General features: G+C 39.6%; 1 protein-coding gene across 2 annotated transcripts in view; it reads left to right on the forward strand.

Annotated features, from left to right (window-relative positions):
• The window catches only part of LRRC63 (leucine rich repeat containing 63), a 67644-nt gene that overhangs the window by 3261 nt on the left and 44788 nt on the right, over positions 1 to 19595 (forward strand). For both annotated transcript variants that reach the window (XM_055244413.2, XM_055244412.2), the window contains 3 exons: positions 11646 to 12323; positions 12800 to 12868; positions 18337 to 18494. In XM_055244413.2, coding sequence (XP_055100388.2) covers positions 11646 to 12323; positions 12800 to 12868; positions 18337 to 18494 — 905 coding nt within the window. The remainder of the gene's footprint in view (positions 1 to 11645; positions 12324 to 12799; positions 12869 to 18336; positions 18495 to 19595) is intronic.

The raw sequence follows: 19595 nt of genomic DNA on the forward strand, positions 1-19595 counted from the left end.
ATTGCTGGATCAAATGGTATTTCTGGTTCTAGATCCTTCAGGAATCCTTATACTGTCTTCCACAATGGTTGAACTAATTTACATTCCCACCAACGGTGTAAAAGTGTTCCTATTTCTCCACAGCCTTGCCAGCATCTATTGTTTCCTGACTTTTTAATAATTGCCATTCTGACTGGCATGAGATGGTATGTCACTGTGGTTTTGATTTGTGTTTCTCAGATGATTAGTGATGTTAAGCTTTTTTTATGTTTGTTGGCTACGTAAATGTCTTCTTTTAAGAAGTGTCTGTTCATACCCTTTACCCACTTTTTGATGGGGTGGTTTGTTTTTTTTCTTGTAAATATGTTTAAGTTCCTTGTAAATTGTGGATATTAGACCTTTTTCAGATGGGTAGATTGCAAAAATTTTCTCCCATTCTGTAGGCTGCGTGTTCACTCTGATGATAGTTTCTTTTGCTGTGCAGAAGCTCTTTAGTTTAACTAGATCCCATTTTGTCAATTTTGGCTTTTGTTGCCACTGCTTTTGGTGTTTTTTCATGAAGTCTTTGCACATGCCTGTGTCGTGAATGGTATTGCCTAAGTTTTCTTCTAGGGTTTTTATGGTTTTAGGTCTTACATTTAAGTCTTTGATCCATCTTGAGTTAATTTTTGTATAAGGTGTAACGAAGGGGTCCAGTTTCAGTTTTCTGTGTATGACTAGCCAGTTTTCCCAGCACCATTTACTGAATAGCAGATCCTTCCCCCATTGCTTGTTTTTGTCAGGTTTGTTGAACATCAGATGGTTGTAGATGTGTGGCGTTATTTCTGGGGTCTCTGTTCTGCTCCATTGGTCTATATGTCTGTTTTGGTAACAGTAACATGATGTTTTGGTTACTGTAGCCTTGTAGTATAGTTTGAGGTCAGGTAGCACGATGCCTCCAGCTTCGTTCTTTTTGCTTAGGATTGTCTTGGCTATGTGGGCTCTTTTTTGGTTCCATATGAAATTTAAAGTACTTTTTTCTAATTCTGGGAAGAAAGTCAGTGGTAGCTTGATGAGGATAGCATTGAATGTATAAATTACTTTGGGCAGTGTGGCCATTTTCACGATATTGATTCTTCCTATCCATGGGCATGGAATGTTTTTCCATTTGTGTCCTCTCTTATTTCCTTGAGCAGTGGTTTGTAGTTCTCCTTGAAGAGGAGAACTTCACATCCCTTGTAAGTTGTATTGCTAGGTATTTTATTCTCTTTGCAGCAGTAGTGAATGGGAGTTCACTTATGATGTGGCTGTCTGTTTGTCTGTTATTGGTGTATACAAATGCCTGTGATTTTTGCACATTGATTTTGTATCCTGAGACTTTGCTGAAGTTGCTTATCAGCTTAAGGAGACTTCGGGCTGAGACAATGGGATTTTCTAAAAATACAGTAATGTCATCTGCAAACAGAGACAATTTGACTTCCTCTACCCTTTATTGCTTTCTATTGCCTGATTGTGCTGGCCAGAACTTCCAATACCAGGTTAAATAGGAGTGGTGAGAGAGGATATCCTTGTCTTGTGCCAGTTTTCAAAGGGAATGCTTCCAGCTTTTGCCTCTTCAGTATGATATTGGCTGTGGGTTTGTCATAAATAGCTCTTATTATTTTGAGATATGTTCCATCAATACCTGTTTATTGAGAGTTTTTAGCATGAAGGGGTGTTGAATTTTATCAAAGGTCTTTTCTGCATCTATTGAGATAATTATCTGGTTTTTGTCATTGGTTCTGTTTATATGATGGATTATGTTTATTGATTTGATTTACATATGTTGAACCAGCCTTGCATGCCAGGGATGAAGCCGACTTGATCGTGGTGGATAAGCTTTTTGATGTGCTACTGGATTCGGTTTGCCAGTATTTTACTGAGGATTTTCACATCGATGTTCATCAGGGATATTGGCCTGAAATTTTCCTTTTTCTGTTGTGTCTCTGCCAGGTTTGGGTATCAAGATGAAGCTAGCCTTATAAAATGAGTTAGGGAGGAGTCCCTCTTTTTCTATTGTTTGGAATAGTTTCAGAAGGAATCATACCAGCTCCTCTTTGTACATCTGGTAGAATGCGGCTGTGAATCTGTCTGGTCCTGGGCTTTCTTTGGTTGGTAGGCTATTAATTACTGCCTCAATTTCAGAACTTGTTATTGGTCTGTTCAGGGACTCGACTTCTTCCTGGTTTCATCTTGGGAGTGTGTATGTGTCCAGAAATTTATCCATTTCTTCTAGATTTTCTAGTTTATTTGCATAGAGGTGTTTATAGTATTCTCTGATGGTAGTTTGTATTTCTGTGGGATCAGTGGTGATCTCCCCTTTATCAGTTTTTATTGTGTCTATTTATTCTTCTCTCTTTTCTTCTTTATTTGTCTGGCTAGTGGTCTATTTTGTTACTCTTTTCAAAAAACTGGCTCCTGGATTCATTGATTTTTTTGAAGGGTTTTTCGTGTCTCTAACTCCTTCAGTTCTGCTCTGATCTTAGTTATTTCTTGTCTTCTGCTAGCTTTTGAATTTGTTTGCTCTTGCTTCTCTAGTTCTTTTAATTGTGATGTTAGGGTGTCAATTTTACATCTTTCCCGCTTTCTCCTGTGGGCATTTAGTGCTATAAATTTCCCTCTACACACTGCTTTAAATGCGTCTCAGTGATTCGGGTACGTTGTGTCTTCGTTCTCATTGGTTTCAAAGGACTTATTTATTTCTACCTTAATTTCATTATTTACCCAGTAGTCATTCAGTGGCAGGTTGTTCAGTTTCCATGTAGTTTTGCAGTTTTGAGTGAGTTTCTTAATCTTGAGTTCTAATTTGATTGCATTGTGGTCCAAGAGACTGTTTGTTATGATTTCCGTTATTTTGCATTTTCTGAGGAGTGTTTTACTTCCAATTATGTGCTCAATTTTAGAATAAGTGCGATGTGGTGCTGAGAAGAATGTATAGTCTGTTGATTTGGGGTGGAGAGTTCTGTAGATGTCTATTAGGTCCGCTTGGTCCAGAGCTGAGTTCAAGTCCTGAATATCCTTGTTAACTTTCTGTCGTGTTGATCTGTCTAATGTTGACAGTGGGGTGTTAAAGTCTCCCATTATTATTGTGTGGGAGTCTAAGTCTCTTTGAAGGTCTCTAAGAACTTGCTTTATGAATCCGGGTGCTCCTGTATTGGGTATATTTAGGATAGTTAGCTCTTCTTGTTGCATTGGTCCCTTTACCCATTATGTAATGCCCTTCTTTCTCTCTTTTGACCTTTGTTGGTTAAAGTCTGTTTTATCAGAGACTGGGATTGCAACCCCTGCTTTTTTTTTTCCTTTTGCTTTCCGTTTGCTTGGTAAATATTCCTCCATCCCTTTATTTTGAGCCTATGTGCATCTTTGCATGTGAGATGGGTCTCCTGAATACAGCACATTGATGGGTCTTAACTTTTTATCCAGTTTGCCAGTCTGTCTCTTTTAATAGGGGCATTTAGCCCATTTACATTTAAGGTTAATATCATTATATGTGAATTTGATCCTGTTATTATGATGCTAGCTGGTTATTTTGCCCTTTAGTTGATGCAGTTTCTTCATAGTGTTGATGATCTTTACAATTTGGTATGTTTTTGCAGTGGCTGGTACCAGTTTTTACTTTCTATATTTAGTGCTGCCTTCAGGAGCTCTTGTAAGGCAGGCCTGGTGGTGACAAAATCCTTCAGTATTTGCTTGTCTGTAATGGATTTTATTTCTCCTTTGCTTGTGAAGCTTAGTTTGGCTGGATATGAAATTCTGGGTTGAAAATTCTTTTCTTTAAGAATGCTGAATATTGGCCCCCACTCTCTTCTGGTTTGTAGCGTTTCTGCAGAGAGATCCGCTGTTAGTCTGATGGGCTTCCCTTTGTGGGTACCCTGACCTTTCTCTCTGGCTGCCTTAACATTTTTTCCTTCATTTCAACCTTGGTGAATCTGACCATTATGTGTCTTGTGGTTGCTCTTCTTGAGGAGTATCTTTGTTGTGTTCTCGGTATTTCCTGAATTTGAATGTTGGCCTGTCTTGCTAGGTTGGGGAAGTTCTCCTGGATAATATCCTGAAGAGTGTTTTCCAACTTGGTTCCATTCTCCTTGTCAGTTTCAGGTACACCAATCAAATGTAGGTTTGGTCTTTTCACATAATGCCATATTTCTTGGAGGCTTTGTTCATTCCCTTTCATTCTTTTTTCTCTAATCATGTCTTCACACTTTATTTCATTAAGTTGATCTTCAGTCTCTGATATCCTTTCTTCTGCTTGATCAATTTGGCTTTTGATACTTGTGTATGCTTCATGAAGTTCTTGTGCTGTGATTTTCAGCTCCATCAGTTCATTTATGTTCTTCTCTAAACTGGTTATTCTAGTTAGCAATTTGTCTAACCCTTTTTCAAAGTTCTTAGCTTCCTTGCATTGGGTTAGATAATGCTCCTTTAGCTCAGAGGAGTTTATTATTATCCAACTTCTGAAGCCTACTTCTGTCAATTTGTCAAACTCATTCTCTATCCAGTTTTGTTTCCTTGCTGGCATGGAGTTGTGATCCTTTGGAGGAGAAGAGGTATTCTGGTTTTTGGAATGTTCAGCCTTTTTGTGCTGGTTTTTCTTCATTCCTCATCTTCGTGGATTTATCTACCTTTGGTCTTTGATGTTAGTCACCTTCGGATGGGGTTTCTGTGTGGACATCTTTTTGTTGATGTTGATGCTATTCCTTTCTGTTTGTTATTTTTTCCTTCCATCAGTCTGGGCCCTCTGCTGCAGGTCTGCTGGAGTTTGCTGAAGGGCCACTCCAGACCCTGTTTGCCTGGGTATCACCAGCGGAGCCTGCAGAACAGCAAAGATTGTTACCTGCTTCTTCCACTGGAAGCTTCGTCCCAGAGGGGCACCCACCAGATGCCAGCTGGAGCTCTCTTGTATGAGGTGTCTGTCGACCCCTGCTGGGAGATGTCTCCCAGTCATGAGGCATGGGGGTCAGGGACCCACTTGAGGAGGCAGTCTGTCCCCCTTAGCAGAGCTCAAGTGCTGTGCTGGGAGCTCCGCTGCTCTCTTCAGAGCTAGCAGACAGGAACATTTAAGTCTGCTGAAGCTGCACCCACGGCTGCCCCTTCCCCCAGGTGCTCTGTCCCAGGGAGAAAGGAATTTTCTCTATAAGCCCCTGACTTGGGCTGCTACCTTTCTTTCAGAGATGCCCTGCCCAGAGAGGAGGAATCTAGAGAGGCAGTCTGGCTACCACAATTTTGCTTAGCTGCAGTGGGCTCCACCCAGTTTGAACTTCCTGGTGGCTTTGTATACACTGTGCAGGGAAAACTGCCTACTTAAGCCTCAGTAATGGCAGACGCCCCTCCCCCACCAAGCTTGTGTCCCAGGTCAACTTCAGACTGCTGTGCTGGCAGTGAGAATTTCAAGCCAGTGGATCTTAGCTTGCTCAGCTCCTTGGGGGTGGGATCCACTGAGCTAGACCACTTGGCTCCTTGGCTTCAGGCCCCTTTCCAGGGGAGTGAACAGTTCTATCTCGCTGGCATTCCAGGCACCACTGGGGTATGAAAAAAAAAAAAAAATCCAGCAGCTAGCTCGATGTCTGCCCACATGGCCACCCAGTTTTGTGCTTGAAACCCAGGGCCCTGGTGGCGTAGGCACCTGAGGGAATCTCCTGGTCTAGGGGTTGTGAAGACGATGGGAAAAGCATAGTTTTTGGGTTGGAGTGCACCGTTCCTCACGACACAGTCCCTCATGGCTTCCCTTGGCTAGGTTTGGGAGTTCCCGGACCCCTTGTGCTTCCCAGGTGAGGTGACACCACACCTTGCTTTGGCTCACCCTTCATATTGGGAAGATTTCTTTAAGCATCACTTCTCCACCCAATAAGACTGCCGTTTTCTTTTCTCCCATAGTATTCCATACTTACTCCTATGCACCACTTATTATAACTGTTTACTTGCCTAGTTTCTATACTAAATTGTGAGATATTTGTTGGTAGTAAGGTTTGTGTTATATCATTGTACCCCCAGCACTATGTGTACAGCTGGCACATGGTAGGTGTTAAATGTTTATTGAATGAATTGATGAGAACAATAAATATTTGTTGTATTATCAAAGAAGGATGGATTGCATAGGGTTTAAGGTAGACTTTGAAAGAAAAAAATGATTTGAATTGGTTGATAAGATTTTCCACATAGCATGATGAACATATGAAAATGAAGTCGTACTTGAGCAATTGGGCCTTTTTGGTTGTCAGAAATAATTGCAGTAAATAAGGCTTCATATTGGAAAGTAATGAGTCATCACACAAAAAGGTGAGGTAAAGTAGATCCTGTTCACTTAGATTTTTATATCCCAAACTAAGAAATCTGAATTAATACCGATTCTGATAATTCAGCGAAAACATGGTATGACAATATCAGAAAACCAATGGGAAATTAACTCTGAAGACTAGGACGATGGCAGTGATAATCAGGGGAAAAACTTTTTTTAATTTGTATTTTCCCATTTTGTTTTCATGACATTGGGTTTGAAGAGAGGGGTTCATAAGTATATGGGACTGTGATATTTTGCTGTCTCTCAAGTGCCGTATGGATCAAAGTTCAAATTTTGTCTTCAAGTTCAAGACTTGGTTCTGAGTCAGCAGAGGTTAACCCATTGCTGCTGGGGAGTGGGGGTCTGTTGGAAGACAGAAAGGGACATTGGTGTGAATGACTGTGGAGGACTGAAGATTTCCAGAACTCATCTCAGGCCTTGGACGTTTTCAATATAGTTTATTTGTTGGGGGTTGCCAAAGCAGACCCCTAGAGCAACATGGAATGGCCAGGCTGAGATTGTACTGGGAGTGGAAGGTTGTCGGGCGTACAGTGAACAGCTGACGAGAACACACACCTTCAGGGTTTCTTTTTCTCTGCATCCTCACTAACATCTGTTATTTTTTATCTTTTTAATAACAGCCATTCTGACTAGGGTAAGATAATATTTCATTGTGGTTTAATTTGTATTTCTCTAATGATTAGTGATATTGAGCATTTTTAAATATAAGTGTTGGCCATTTGTATGTCTTCTTTTCAGAAATGTCTATTCATGTCATGCCTAAGGGGATTTTTTGTTTTCTAAGGGGATTTTTTTTTTCCTGTTGAGTTGTTTGAGGTCCTTGTATATTCTAGATGTTAGTACCTTGTTGTATGGATAGTTTGCAAATATTTTCTCCCACTCAACAAGGTCTTAGTCATAAATTATTTTCCTAGACCAGTGTCCAGGAGAGTTTTACCTAGGTCTTCTTGTAGTATTTTTATAGTTTTGGGTCTTAAGTTTAACTCTGTAATCCATTTTGAGTTGATTGTTGTATATGGTAAGAGATAGGGATCCAGTTTCATTCTTTTGAATATGGCTGTCCAGTTTTCCTAACACTATTTATTAAAGATGGTGTCCTTTCCCCATTGTCAGTTCTTGTCAGTGTGGTTGAAGATCAGTTGGCTGTAAGTATGTAACTTTATTTCAGGATTCTGTATTCTGTTCCATTGAGCATTTCTTGTAGAGTCACTCTTGGTTGTAACAAATTCCCTCAGCATTTGCTTGTCTGGGAAATGCTTTATTTTTCCTCCATCTGTGAAGGATAATTTTGCTGGATAGACTCTTCTTGGCTGACAGTTTTTTTTTTTTTTAATTTCAGCACTTTGAATATATCACCTCATTCTCTTCTAGCCTGTGAAGTTTCTGCTAAGAAATCTACTGTTAAGGCCAGGCACAGTGGCTCACGCCTGTAATCCCAGTACTTTGGGAGGCCAAGGTGGGTGGATCATAAGGTCAGGAGTTCGAGACCACCCGGGCCAACATGGTGAAACCCCGTCTCTACTAAAAAAAATACAAAAATCAGCTGGGCATGGTGGTGTGGGCCTGTAATCCCAGCTACTTGGGAGGCTGAGGCAAGAGAATCACTTGAACGTGGGAGGCGGAGGTTGCAGTGGGCCGAGAATGTGCCACTGCACTCCAGCCTGGGCGACAGAGCAAGACCTTGTCTCAAAAACAAAAACAAAACAACAACAACAAAAACAAAAAACAAAAAAAACCCACAGAAATCCACTGTTAGTCTGATGGGGTTTCTTTATTGGTGACCAGATGCTTTTCTCTTGCTTTTTAAAGGGTATGCTTTTTATCTTTTGACTTTAGGCAGTCTCACTGTAATGTGCCACGGGGAAGACATTTTTGCATTGTGTTTGCCTAGGGATTACTGAAGCTCCTATATCTGAATGTGAATGTCTAAAATTCTCGCTAGACTTGGGAAGTTTTCTTCTATTATTTAATTACATAGGTTTTATAGTCCTTCCTTTGTCTCTTTGCCCCTGGGATGCCAATAATTTGAATATTTGATCACATTATGTTGTCCCAAATATCACAAAGCCTTTGCGGATTCTTTTAGGTTCTTTTTCTTTATTTTTGTCTGACTGGATTATTTCAAAAGACGTGTCATCAAGTTCTGAGTTTGTTTCTTCTGCCTGATCTTGTCTATTATTGGAGCTTTCAAATATATTTTATATTTTCTTCAATTAACTCTTCAGCTCCAGAATTTCTATTTGGTTCTTTCTTAAAAATATCTATCTATCTCTTTCGTAGATTTCTCATTCATATCCTGAATTCCTCTTCTGAATTGTTTGTATCTTCCAGAATTCTCTTGTATCTAACTGAGTTTCTTTAAAATTGAAATTTTGAATTATTTTTCTGGGATTTCAGCAACTTCTTTTTGATTAAGATCTATTACTGGAGAATTATTGTTTTCCTTTGGAGGTTTCATATTTCCTTGTATTTTGATGTTTTCTGTGTCTTTATATCGATATCTGTGTATCTGGTGTAACAGTTGCATCTTCCTATTTTTTAATTCACTTCCATAGGGTAGGACTTTTTTTTCTGAAGATGTGTCTGTGGTGTTGGTTGGGTAGGGCACTTTGGCTTTGATTCTGGGTACATGTAGTAGTGTAGTCTCTGTATGATTTCTTTGGCTATAAATAGCATTAATACTTTCTGTGATTTCCTTAGAGGATTAGGCTGCAATTATTAGTGAAGGCTGTGGTGAAGTTGTGCTGGGGACAGTCCCCAAGGGTGGCAAGAGTAGGCTGACTCTCCCTATCTTTGTGCCCCAGAGTGGTGTATGCTGGCATCTGTGTTGGCAGTTACTGGTGGGCCAGTTCCTGGGCCTTAGGTGGTTTGCATGGATGCTGGTAGTGGCAGCAGTGGGCTAGGTGGCTGAACAAGTTCTCATGTCACTGGGAAACAATTGTGCTATGGGTCATGGCAGTAGAGGTAGTGAATGACCCTCTGGGTCCTGCATGCTATGGGCTGGTGTTGGTGGTGGCTGTGCTACGGGTCACCACCTACAGCTCCAGACAGGCTGTTCTCAGGTTCTTCTGCTCTCTGCAGCAGCAGTACTACAGTGCCATGTGACAGGGAGGAAGAACCTTGCTTTCACTCCAGATCCCAGGCATGCAGGCCATGTTACACTGTGAGGTTGTAGTCACTACTTAGAGCCTCAGTCAGGCAGGTCTCTGGATCACCTGCCCCAGCCTTCAGCAGCAGCAGCAGAAGTGGGTGTGTGGAGGAGGAGGAGATGTCCTGTTCTCTATGTGTGAGCCTGAGTACTGAGACTCTTCCGCCGGTGGGAGAGGAAACCAAACTAATGAGTATAAATTACTCCAGTTTGCCATTAAAGGGAAGGATAAATATGGTGAGACGGTGGTAGCTGGAAGGAGTTCTGGAGTCTATTGAAGTGTTTGCTGTGTTAATGTGTTTTGTTTTAATAGAGAGAAAATGAACTTAAATATATTGGTGTAGCTATTTTATTGAATCAGTTAGCTTTAATTAGTTCCACTTAAGTGGGAAGCAAACATTATTTTCTTACTACTGCCCTTCAAACTCATGTGGCACATGTATCTCTCTAAAAGCTTTTCTAGTCAGTTTTGTCAATTAGCTCTATCTCATTTTCAGATATTAAATTACTTGTTTCATCTAAATTAGTACTTCCATATAGTATACAATCAGGCTGTGCCCCTTCTCCCAGTTCAACCTAGGCCTGCTAATTCTTACACAAGCCAAGGGAAGGAGAGGCCTGATCAGTTCTTCAACCCTATTTTTTTACTCTCTTTTTCTATTCTTTTCATTTTTCTTTTTTCTTTTTTTTGACAGGGTCTCACTCTGTCACCCAAGTTGGAGTGCAGTGGTACAATCATGACTCCCTGCAGCCTCAATCTCCTGGGCTCATGGTACCCTCCCACCTCAGCCTTCTGAGTATCTGGGACTACAGAAGCATGCTGCCACACTAGGCAATTTTTTTTTTTTTTGTAGGGATAGGAGTATTGCCATGTTGCCCAGGCTAGTCTTGAACTCCTGGCCTCAAGCGATCCTCCTATCTCAGCATCCCAAAGTGCTGGGATTACAGGCATGACCTACTGTGCCTGGCCCTACTCTCTTTCTCAACTCATATTATAGTTTTTGGTTCCTCTATAAGTGGGGCAAGGTATGGGGAAGAGTTAAGTTGTTAAAAAGTTAAAAATTAAAGTGAGAATCAGCATCAGTCCTGTACCCCATGGAAATGTCAGGAGATACAAGTCAAGTAGTTAAAATGATTCTCTTATATTACTCTGATCAGGAAACAGCACTAGGTAAACCAATACATTTTGTTGTTCTGCAAGTATCAGTGGGGGAGGTGGATAGGGGAAGAGTGAGATTTTACTTTCTCCTTGTGGCATATATTCCTCTTCTCTATAAAAAGTCTCCCTCACTTGGTTTGAGATAGGGGACATCATCCCTCCTACACCCTCCATGGGGAGGGAAAAATCAGGGAAATGCATAGAACTCCAGTAGCTCTGTTCAGAAGAAATACTCTCTCCAAACTCAGATCAGTCTCCAGCAATCCCATATAGACAACAGATGGGTAAAGGGTGAAGGGTTGAAGGAGTTATTCTGGCCACCCCTTGGCAAATTTTGCCTTAATGAATCTAGTATCTCCTCATTTGAATGTACAGATCCTCATCATTTATTGCACTCAGCTGAGAGAACAGAAAAATATCATTTCACATTCTGTTGCATAGGAAAGAAAAGGCATATATGATTCCTGCCTAAGAATGCAAGCTCAGTGCATTTTCTGGACGTAAGATAGAAAAGAATACTTATTGTTATAACCTAAATGAGCTTATGGCACCTGTAACCGCTATCAGATTGTTATCATCTTCAAAAGACACATTGGTCTGATGTCTGGCATTTAAAAGAAATGTAAATCTTTGGCCAAGGAAATTTCAAATGAGGGAGAGCTAATGATGTATGATAAATAGCAAAACTTCATCAATTGTATCCATCCCTATTGCCAGAGTTTTAGTGATAACCTCTCAAAAATCTAGTCTATTATTGGAGCTTATATCTCCCCTTCTCTCTACCAATTCTGTTCCTCCAAGAATAGCTCTCTACCCTTTTAAAATCTAACACAATTTAGCCCTTTCACTTCTGCAGTTGCTCACTCAAACTTCATACCAGTCATGTCAACACACATCCTGGTAGCTGAGCAAGTGTATACAGAAACATTTTTAGAAGGTGAGAAAGGGGTGAGTGAGTAAAGAAAAGTTGTGAATGCTAAGATATTTTGTCTGTGAAATATTGATAAATATAATTTAATTTTTCTTTTTTTCTCTTGGTTTAGCCAAAACTGGTAAAACTGAGTCACTACATGTAGCATTCACTGAAGATGAAACCACTTCCATTAAAACGGATAAAATTCGTTTTCCTGATGTTTTCAGAAATCAATCACTAACACCTATCAATATCCAAAATATCTTTCTTGATCACTGTGTACAAGAAAGAGTGACTGCAATTTCATCACCCCAGAAATCTACTAAGCATGTCTATGAGCAGATTCCAGATTCTGCTACTGGTTCCATATTTTTCCCACGTTGTCATTCAGCTTCTACTCGAATTTTTGGGAAACAAACAAACAAAATGGAAAGTTCAAGAAAGTTGAAAACTGTGAAAGATGTTTATACTGAAAAAAGCCTAGAAAACGTTTTAATTCTTTCTTCCAAGTTTTCCAAACCTGAAAGTACTCCTGGCTCAGTTATCACTCACAAACTTGAGAAAGTGCACCCTAAGCATCAACCTTTACCAGAGAGTCCAGGCTATGCTTATCAGCATATCTCGAGAGACTTAAGTGCAACAGTGCCAAGCCCTCCACCTACGACTGTATCTATGAAACCAGAAGGAAAGTGGCCTGAACATTTTAAACCAACTGCTACATTGACACTAAGAGTTACTCAATTTCCAGGTTTTGTTTCCTTGCCAACACCAGTTTTACCAAGAAAACCTCACAGGCAGTCTGTGATAGGTAAATACAATCTGAACACGGTATAATTATAGAGTCAAGTAGAGCAAAGAGGAGAGAAGGCATATAAGCTAATGGTACCCCTCCCCCTTTGGGTTTGCAGAGTGGGAAGGTGGAATCACCTTTTATCTATACATGTAATACTTGAGCTGTAGGTCAATAACAGAAGTCCTGACCTTGCGGATCTGCCAAGGCCAGACTGGGTACTCCATTCAGATGGTGATGATGGGAACCAACAAGGGAATTCAAAGGATCAGAAAAGCTAATATAAAGAAGCAGTGAGAATACACAATCATTCAAAAGGTGATCTAGAAGAACTTCAGAAGTAGAATGCCTATGCTGATAGATGCCTTCATGAATACATTTTCATGGATGATTGGAATCCATTAAATGATGAACAATTATATTGAAGTCATAAAACCCTCAAGTGAATTTTTACAAGTATCCAAAGTCATCCCATTTGTTTTTCATTTTTCTAGAAACTCTTGTAACAGAAAATGAAAGTGTAGAAATTGTCCCAAAGCAAATCCCACCAAAACCACCTGAAGGTAAATGCTAGATTTATACAATTCTTTTAGAAACTGTATATAAGATTATATCTCTAGAAAGTTATGAGTGATTTTGCGTGTTTATGTGTGTGATTCACACATGCATAACACATGTATGTCTTACCTCATTTTCAGCTCCTTAAGTCATTTACAGAGCAGCTATTTTTAATATATTGACTATGAACCAAACATATTGATGTTGAGAATATAAAAGCTGATGTACTCTTAATCTGGGTGGGGTGGACAGACATACAAAAATATGAATTAACTATTTGCCATGTGCCAGGCAAATGAAACAAATGAAAATGAAAAATATCTTTGAAGAAAGATTACACCATCCTAGATGTTACATTATGTCTACAAACAATCTCTCAAATATAGTGTGTGGTAAATAATTCACAATTACCAGGCACACAAAGAGAAAGACAAAATGAATGAAAACTAGCAGAAACAATAAGCAGTAGAAACATATCCACAGAATTATTCGGTATTAGAATTACTGGACACATTTTTAAATAACCTGGTGATTTCTGGGTTTTTTTCCATTACTAAGTAGTTTGTAATGGACTAGCCTTGCCAAAATCGACTATTAAAGCTGCTAAAAATATATAAAGTAGCTATTGAAGGAACTGGACAGTAACCAGTGTGGGTGTGACTTGAGTAGAACTGGACAGTAACCAATGTGGATATTACCATTCCTGAAAGAAGGGAAGCTCTGCCTTTACCTTGGCTTTTGCCTGAGGGTGTTTGTGGCGTGGGAGAATGGATTACAAGTAGAATGTGGTGGTTTTAGTGGATTGAGGAGCTAGCAGTCAGACTTCAGAGCAGCCAATGTACTTGGGACTTGAGGGAGAAAATCTTGGTGAGGAAAGAATTGAAGGAAGGTGAATCAAAAAATCTGCATACAAGCTGGGCACAGTGGAGTGTAGCTGTAGTCTCAGTTCTTGAGAGGCTGAAGTGGAGTATCACTTTAGCCCAGGAGTTCGAGGCCCGCCTGGGTAACAGAGTGAGATTCAGTCTGTGTTAGGCCATTCTTGCATTGCTATAAAGAAATACCTGAGACTGGATAATTTATAGGGAAAAAAGATTTAATTGGCTCACAGTTCTGCACACCATACAAGAAGTGTGGTGCTGGTATCTGCTACTGGTGAGGGCCTCAGGGAGCTTTTACTCATAGTATACAGCAAAGTGGGAGCTTGAACATCACATGATGAGAGCGGGAGCAAGAGAGAGAGTGGTGTGGGGTACAGGTGCCACAAACTTTAAAACAGCCAGATCTTATAAGAACTCACTATCATGAGGGCAGCACGAAGCCATGAGGGATCCACTCCCATGAACCAGACACCTCCCACCAGGCCCCATGTCCAACACTGGGAATTACATTTCAAATGAGATTTAGAGAGGACAACATCCAAACTATATCACTCCACCTCTGGCCCCTCAAATATCATGTTCTTCTCACATTGCAAAATACAATCATCACCTGCCAATAGTTCCCGAAAAGTCTCAACTCATTTCAGCATCATTCAAAAGTGCAAAGTCTCATGTGAGACAAGGCATGTCCCTTTGTATTAGTTTGGGTTCTCCAGAGGGACAGAACTAATAGGATATATGTATATATGAAAGGGAGTTTATTATGGAGAATTGACTCATGCCATCAAAAGGTAAAGTCCCATGATAGACCATCTGCTAACTGAGGAGTAAGGAAGCCAGTAGTGACTCAGTCTGAATCCCAAAACCTCAAAAGTAGGGAAGCCGACTATGTAGCTTTCAGTCTATGGCTAAAGGCCCAAGAGCCCCTGGCAAACCACTGGTGTAGGTCCAAGATCCTAAAAGCCAAAGAACTTGGAGTCTGATGTTCTATGGGAGGGGCTGCCACAATGGTCTCTGAAATGTCTTTGAGGCCTTGTTCCTCTTGGCTATTCATATTTGGATCCTTTTTAGTTATTCAGATCTCTCTAGCAAATGGTTACTCTATAGCCTGCTGGAATCCCTCTCCCAAAGCTTTTTCTTTCCATGCTATATAGCCAGGCTGCAAATTTTCCAAACTTTTACAATCTGCTTCCCTTTTGAATATAAATTTCAACTTTGTGATTGCTTTGCTCCCACATCTGAGCATAGGCTGTTACAAGCAGCCAGGCCAAATCTTGAATGCTTTGCTGCTTAGAAATTTCTTCTATCAGATACCCCAAGTCATCACTCTGAAGTTCAGACTTCCACAGATCATTAGGGCATGAATAGAATTTAGCCAAGCTCTTTGCTAAGGTGTAACATGGGTGACTTTTGCTCCAGTTCCAAATAAGTTCCTCATTTCAATCTGAGACCTTGGCAGCCCGGACTTCACTGTCAATATAAATATCAACATTTTGGTCATGCTGTTTACCCAGTCTCTGAGAAGTTCCAAACTTTCCCTCATCATCCTGTCTTCTTCTGAGCCCTAGAAACTCTTCCAACCTCTGCCTGTTACCTGGTTCCAAAGTGGCTTCCACATTTTCATCTATCTTTATAGCAATGCCCTTCTCCTCAGTACCAATTTTATGTGTTAGTTTGTTCTTGCATTACTACAAAGAAAAACCCAAGACTGAATAATGTATAGAGAAAAGAGATTTAATTGGTTTACAGTTCTGAAGGCTATACAAGCATAGTTATGGCATTCCCTTGGCTTTTGGGGAGGCCTCTGAGCTTTTACTCATGGCAGAAGGCAAAACAAGAGCAGGTATAACACACTGCAAAAGCAGAAGCAGAAGCAAGAGAGAGTGAAGAAGAGGTGCCACACACTTTTTTTTATTTTTTGAGACAGAGTCTTACTCTATTTCCCAGGCTGGAGTGCAGTGGCACAATCTCAGCTCACTGCAACCTCCACCTGCCAGGTTCAAGTGAGTCTCCTGCCTCAGCCTCCTGAGTAACTGAGATTGCAGGCATGCACCACCACGCCCAGCTAATTTTTGTATTTTTCATAGAGACAGGGTTTCACCACGTTGACCAGATTGGTCTCAAACTCCCAACCTCTAGTGATCCTCCTCGGCCTCCCAAAGTGCTGGGATTACAGATGTGAGCCACTGCACCTGGCCTGCCACACACTTTTTTTTTTTTTTTTTTTTGAGACAGAGTCTCGCTCTGTCGCCCAGGCTGGAGAGCAGTGGCGTGATCTCGGCTCACTGCAAGCTCCACCTCCCAGGTTTGCCCCATTCTCCTGCCTCAGCCTCATGAGTAGCTAGGACTACAGGCACCCGCCACCACACCCAGCTAATTTTTTGTATTTTTAGTAGAGATGGGGTTTCACCGTGTTAGCCAGGATGGTCTCGATCTTCTGACCTTGTGATCCGCTGGCCTCGGCCTCCCAAAGTGCTGGGATTACAGGTGTGAGCCACCACGCCCGGCCTGCCACACACTTTTAAACAACATCAGAATTCCACTCACTACCACAAGGACAGCACCAAGCCATAGGAGATCTGCCCCCATGACCCAAACACCTCCCTCTGGGGCCCACATCCAACATTGGGGTTTACATTTCAACATGAGATTTAAAGAGGACAACATCCAAACTATATCACAGTCTCTTAAAAAAAATCTGCATACAAACTCCAAGGGTGCTAGCTGATTTCTAAGCTGTGAATGTATAGAACAAGACTCCAAGAAACATAGTAGAAAACATCACCTGAGAAGATAAGAAATTTATCACAGAGTTTTGTGATTGCACAAAAGATGGATAATAGAGTTCAAGCTCTGCCAAGTGTTGGGGCCTTTGCAAACACATTGGAATTTCTGTTGAAATTCCATTCTTTAGGAATAAAGATGATGTTCTAGGAAAGAGGACAAAACTACAATAGCCAAGCCCTAACAAAGCTCAAACCAATCCTTGATAATGGTGTTTTCTGCCTAATCAAGGAAAACCTGACATGTTGAGAGAAAGACAGAGAGAGAAAGAGAGAGAGGGCTTATTATCCGGACTTCTTAAAATAGTTCATCCTCGAAGTCCAACATTAAATTAAAAAAATTATAACACATTCTAAAAAATAAAATAAAATATCTGAAAAACAGTAGAAAGAAACAGGCAATAAAACAGCCCTATATTTGATTCAGATATTAGAGATTCAAATGGATTTAAAAGTAACTATGATTACTGTGTCAAAGAAAACAGAGATCATTGGAGAATTTCACCACAGAACTGGTATTTTTGTTTTTTAAAATGAGTCAAATAAAATTCTAGAACAATAAAAATAATATACCAAATTAATAATTCAAATAGCTGCATTTAATAAGAGGTTATACACAGCAGAACACTCTAACCATAACCCACCATTCCTCCCAGAACTTTTGTATCCTTATCTATGATGTAAATTAACTTCCGGGTCTCTTCCATGTCATGCTGCCATTTTTGCTTTATTGAGTTTCTTCTCTGGTAGTTTCCTCCTTAGAAAATTTAAGAATCCTCAGATTCTTGAGAGATCACCTCCTCTTCATCTCCATCTTCCTCATTTCTACTCAACAACCAACTGCGTGGGCTTAGAGCAGGGAGCAGGCCACAGACTTATGTCTTAACTCACTCTCTTTCCCTTCTTGCTCCATTCTTTCTACCAAGCCAAGGCATCTCTATACTACATTATATATCTTTCTTTACTCTGTTGTCAGCTTTCACATCGCTTGATCTGAAATGGGCACAGAGGTCCTATTTTAGAAATTAAAAACCTTTTTTTGTTTTCTTTGTTCTAGGATGCTTATTTTCTCTCATCAAAGCAGTAGCATAAGAATTACTGACATTTTAAAAGATGTTTCTGCAAACAATGCGGCAATAATGGCTGCAAAAGTAAAATATATTATATAAAATTTTAAAATACTTTCCTGCCACATTTGGTGTATACTTGCATAGGACATTTTTGATGGAAGGTGAAACCCATAGGGTCATAATAAAGTAAATTTAAATTTAGATGGTCTTTTTTGGCTTACTCCTGAGATGTTTGTTTGCTTCCTATGAGGGATATACAAACTAAAGGAAGAGTTTAATTACACAGGGCATTTGAATTATACATCAAAGTGATATTAAGGAAAAAGTGAGGCTGATGTCTTGCTGAGGTATTCTTACATGATGATGTTGCTTATTAATTTTATGAGCCAAGAAGTTCTTTATGTAATTCATAGTAAATTTTAAGAAAACATTTTTACACATAGTATACAAAGACTGATATTGATGGAATCTAAATTATCTAGATAGAAATCTATGAGCATATGGTTTACTTTGGGGAAGATAATGGTGCATCTAAAATTACAAAACAAAACAGCACCCACTTTGGCAAACAGAACTAACTGAGTTTGGGTAGATGAAGGCTATGGGGAATCCCTGCCAGAGGATGTGTACACTTAAGCCCTTAGGGTAACTCAATATTATCATAAGATAAAATACCTCTGAACTTTCATTCTAAGTGATAACACATTTAAATTTTATGTTTTGTTTTGTTTTGTTTATTTAGGTCTCACCAAAACTGAAAAAATAGAATCAGAGATACATGTTGTACGTGGTGAAGGTTTTAAGACTGTTGCAGCAACACAATATGAAACAATAACAGCCATGACCAACCTGGCCATAGTAAACTGTCAAGTATATGGAAGAAATGCACTTAATCTGAAGGTATGCTAGATCTTTTTAATGACAGTGTCCTCCTGTATTATCAATTATTTTTGCTTTAGATTTCCCAATATAGATTAGTTTCCATGGTATCGAGGGGAATTTTCCTATTACAATAGAGATTTCTTAGGAACACATTCAAATTGCATCTCTAAACCTATGTTCCTAGTTTGTCTTCAGTTTAAAAAGACTCTGAAGTTCAAGTCAATCACAGTGCTTTTTGTATTACTTAGCATAAGAGAATTTGAATTCAGATTTATTGTATTTTTAAGTTATTAGCAATCTTTGGCTCTGTGACAAATCTAGTACTAGGATGGCTTTTCACTGAACACAAGCTCAATATCATGAATAGCAATAATATTAGTTATCATTTGTTAAATATCCACTATGTGCCAAGCACACATTACTCCTAAAACACAATTATGTAAAGTAAGTATTATAATCTTTATCCTACAGTTAAGAACACTGAGGTTTAATGAAAGTAACTTGTATAAGATCACACAGTAAGCAAGTTGTTGAGCTTGGGTTTGAACCCAGAACTTTTTGGTCTCAAAATCTATGCTTTTTTATTTTGTTTTATTTTGAAATAAGTTCTAACTCATAGAAAAGTTGTAAAAATAGGAAAAGCTACAGAGAGTTTATTTGAAAAATTAGGGCATTAAAATAATATTCATAGACACTGGGAAATTTGGAAAGCCAAATGCATGGCTGGGGCTAGACACATTCTTAGAAAAGACCTGAGAAGACCCTAAGCTTTTACATCTGGCTGACCTCTAAATGCAGTACAAACAGGAAGTAAAGGCTAAGGTGGTTGTAAATGGTCTGGCTAAGCGTTGAAGGAGTGCCTTAGCACAGAGTTGATCTGAAAAGATGAAGTTCTCTCTCTCTCCTCCTCTGTCTGTCTTCTGTTGTGTAAGTAAATCTCTGTCAAAACAATAACTGAACATAAGTTAAAGGAGCAGAGATTTTAAAGAAAATATATGACGAAGAATACAGACTTCACAAAAATGTTTAGAAAATTATTAAACAACCCAATAGCTATAGCTCATACCAAGCCTGCAGAAATTCTGGAGCTGAAAAATACAATAACTGAAATGAAAACCT

Source organism: Symphalangus syndactylus, chromosome 15, assembly GCF_028878055.3.
Source record: "Symphalangus syndactylus isolate Jambi chromosome 15, NHGRI_mSymSyn1-v2.1_pri, whole genome shotgun sequence".
NCBI lineage: Eukaryota > Metazoa > Chordata > Mammalia > Primates > Hylobatidae > Symphalangus > Symphalangus syndactylus.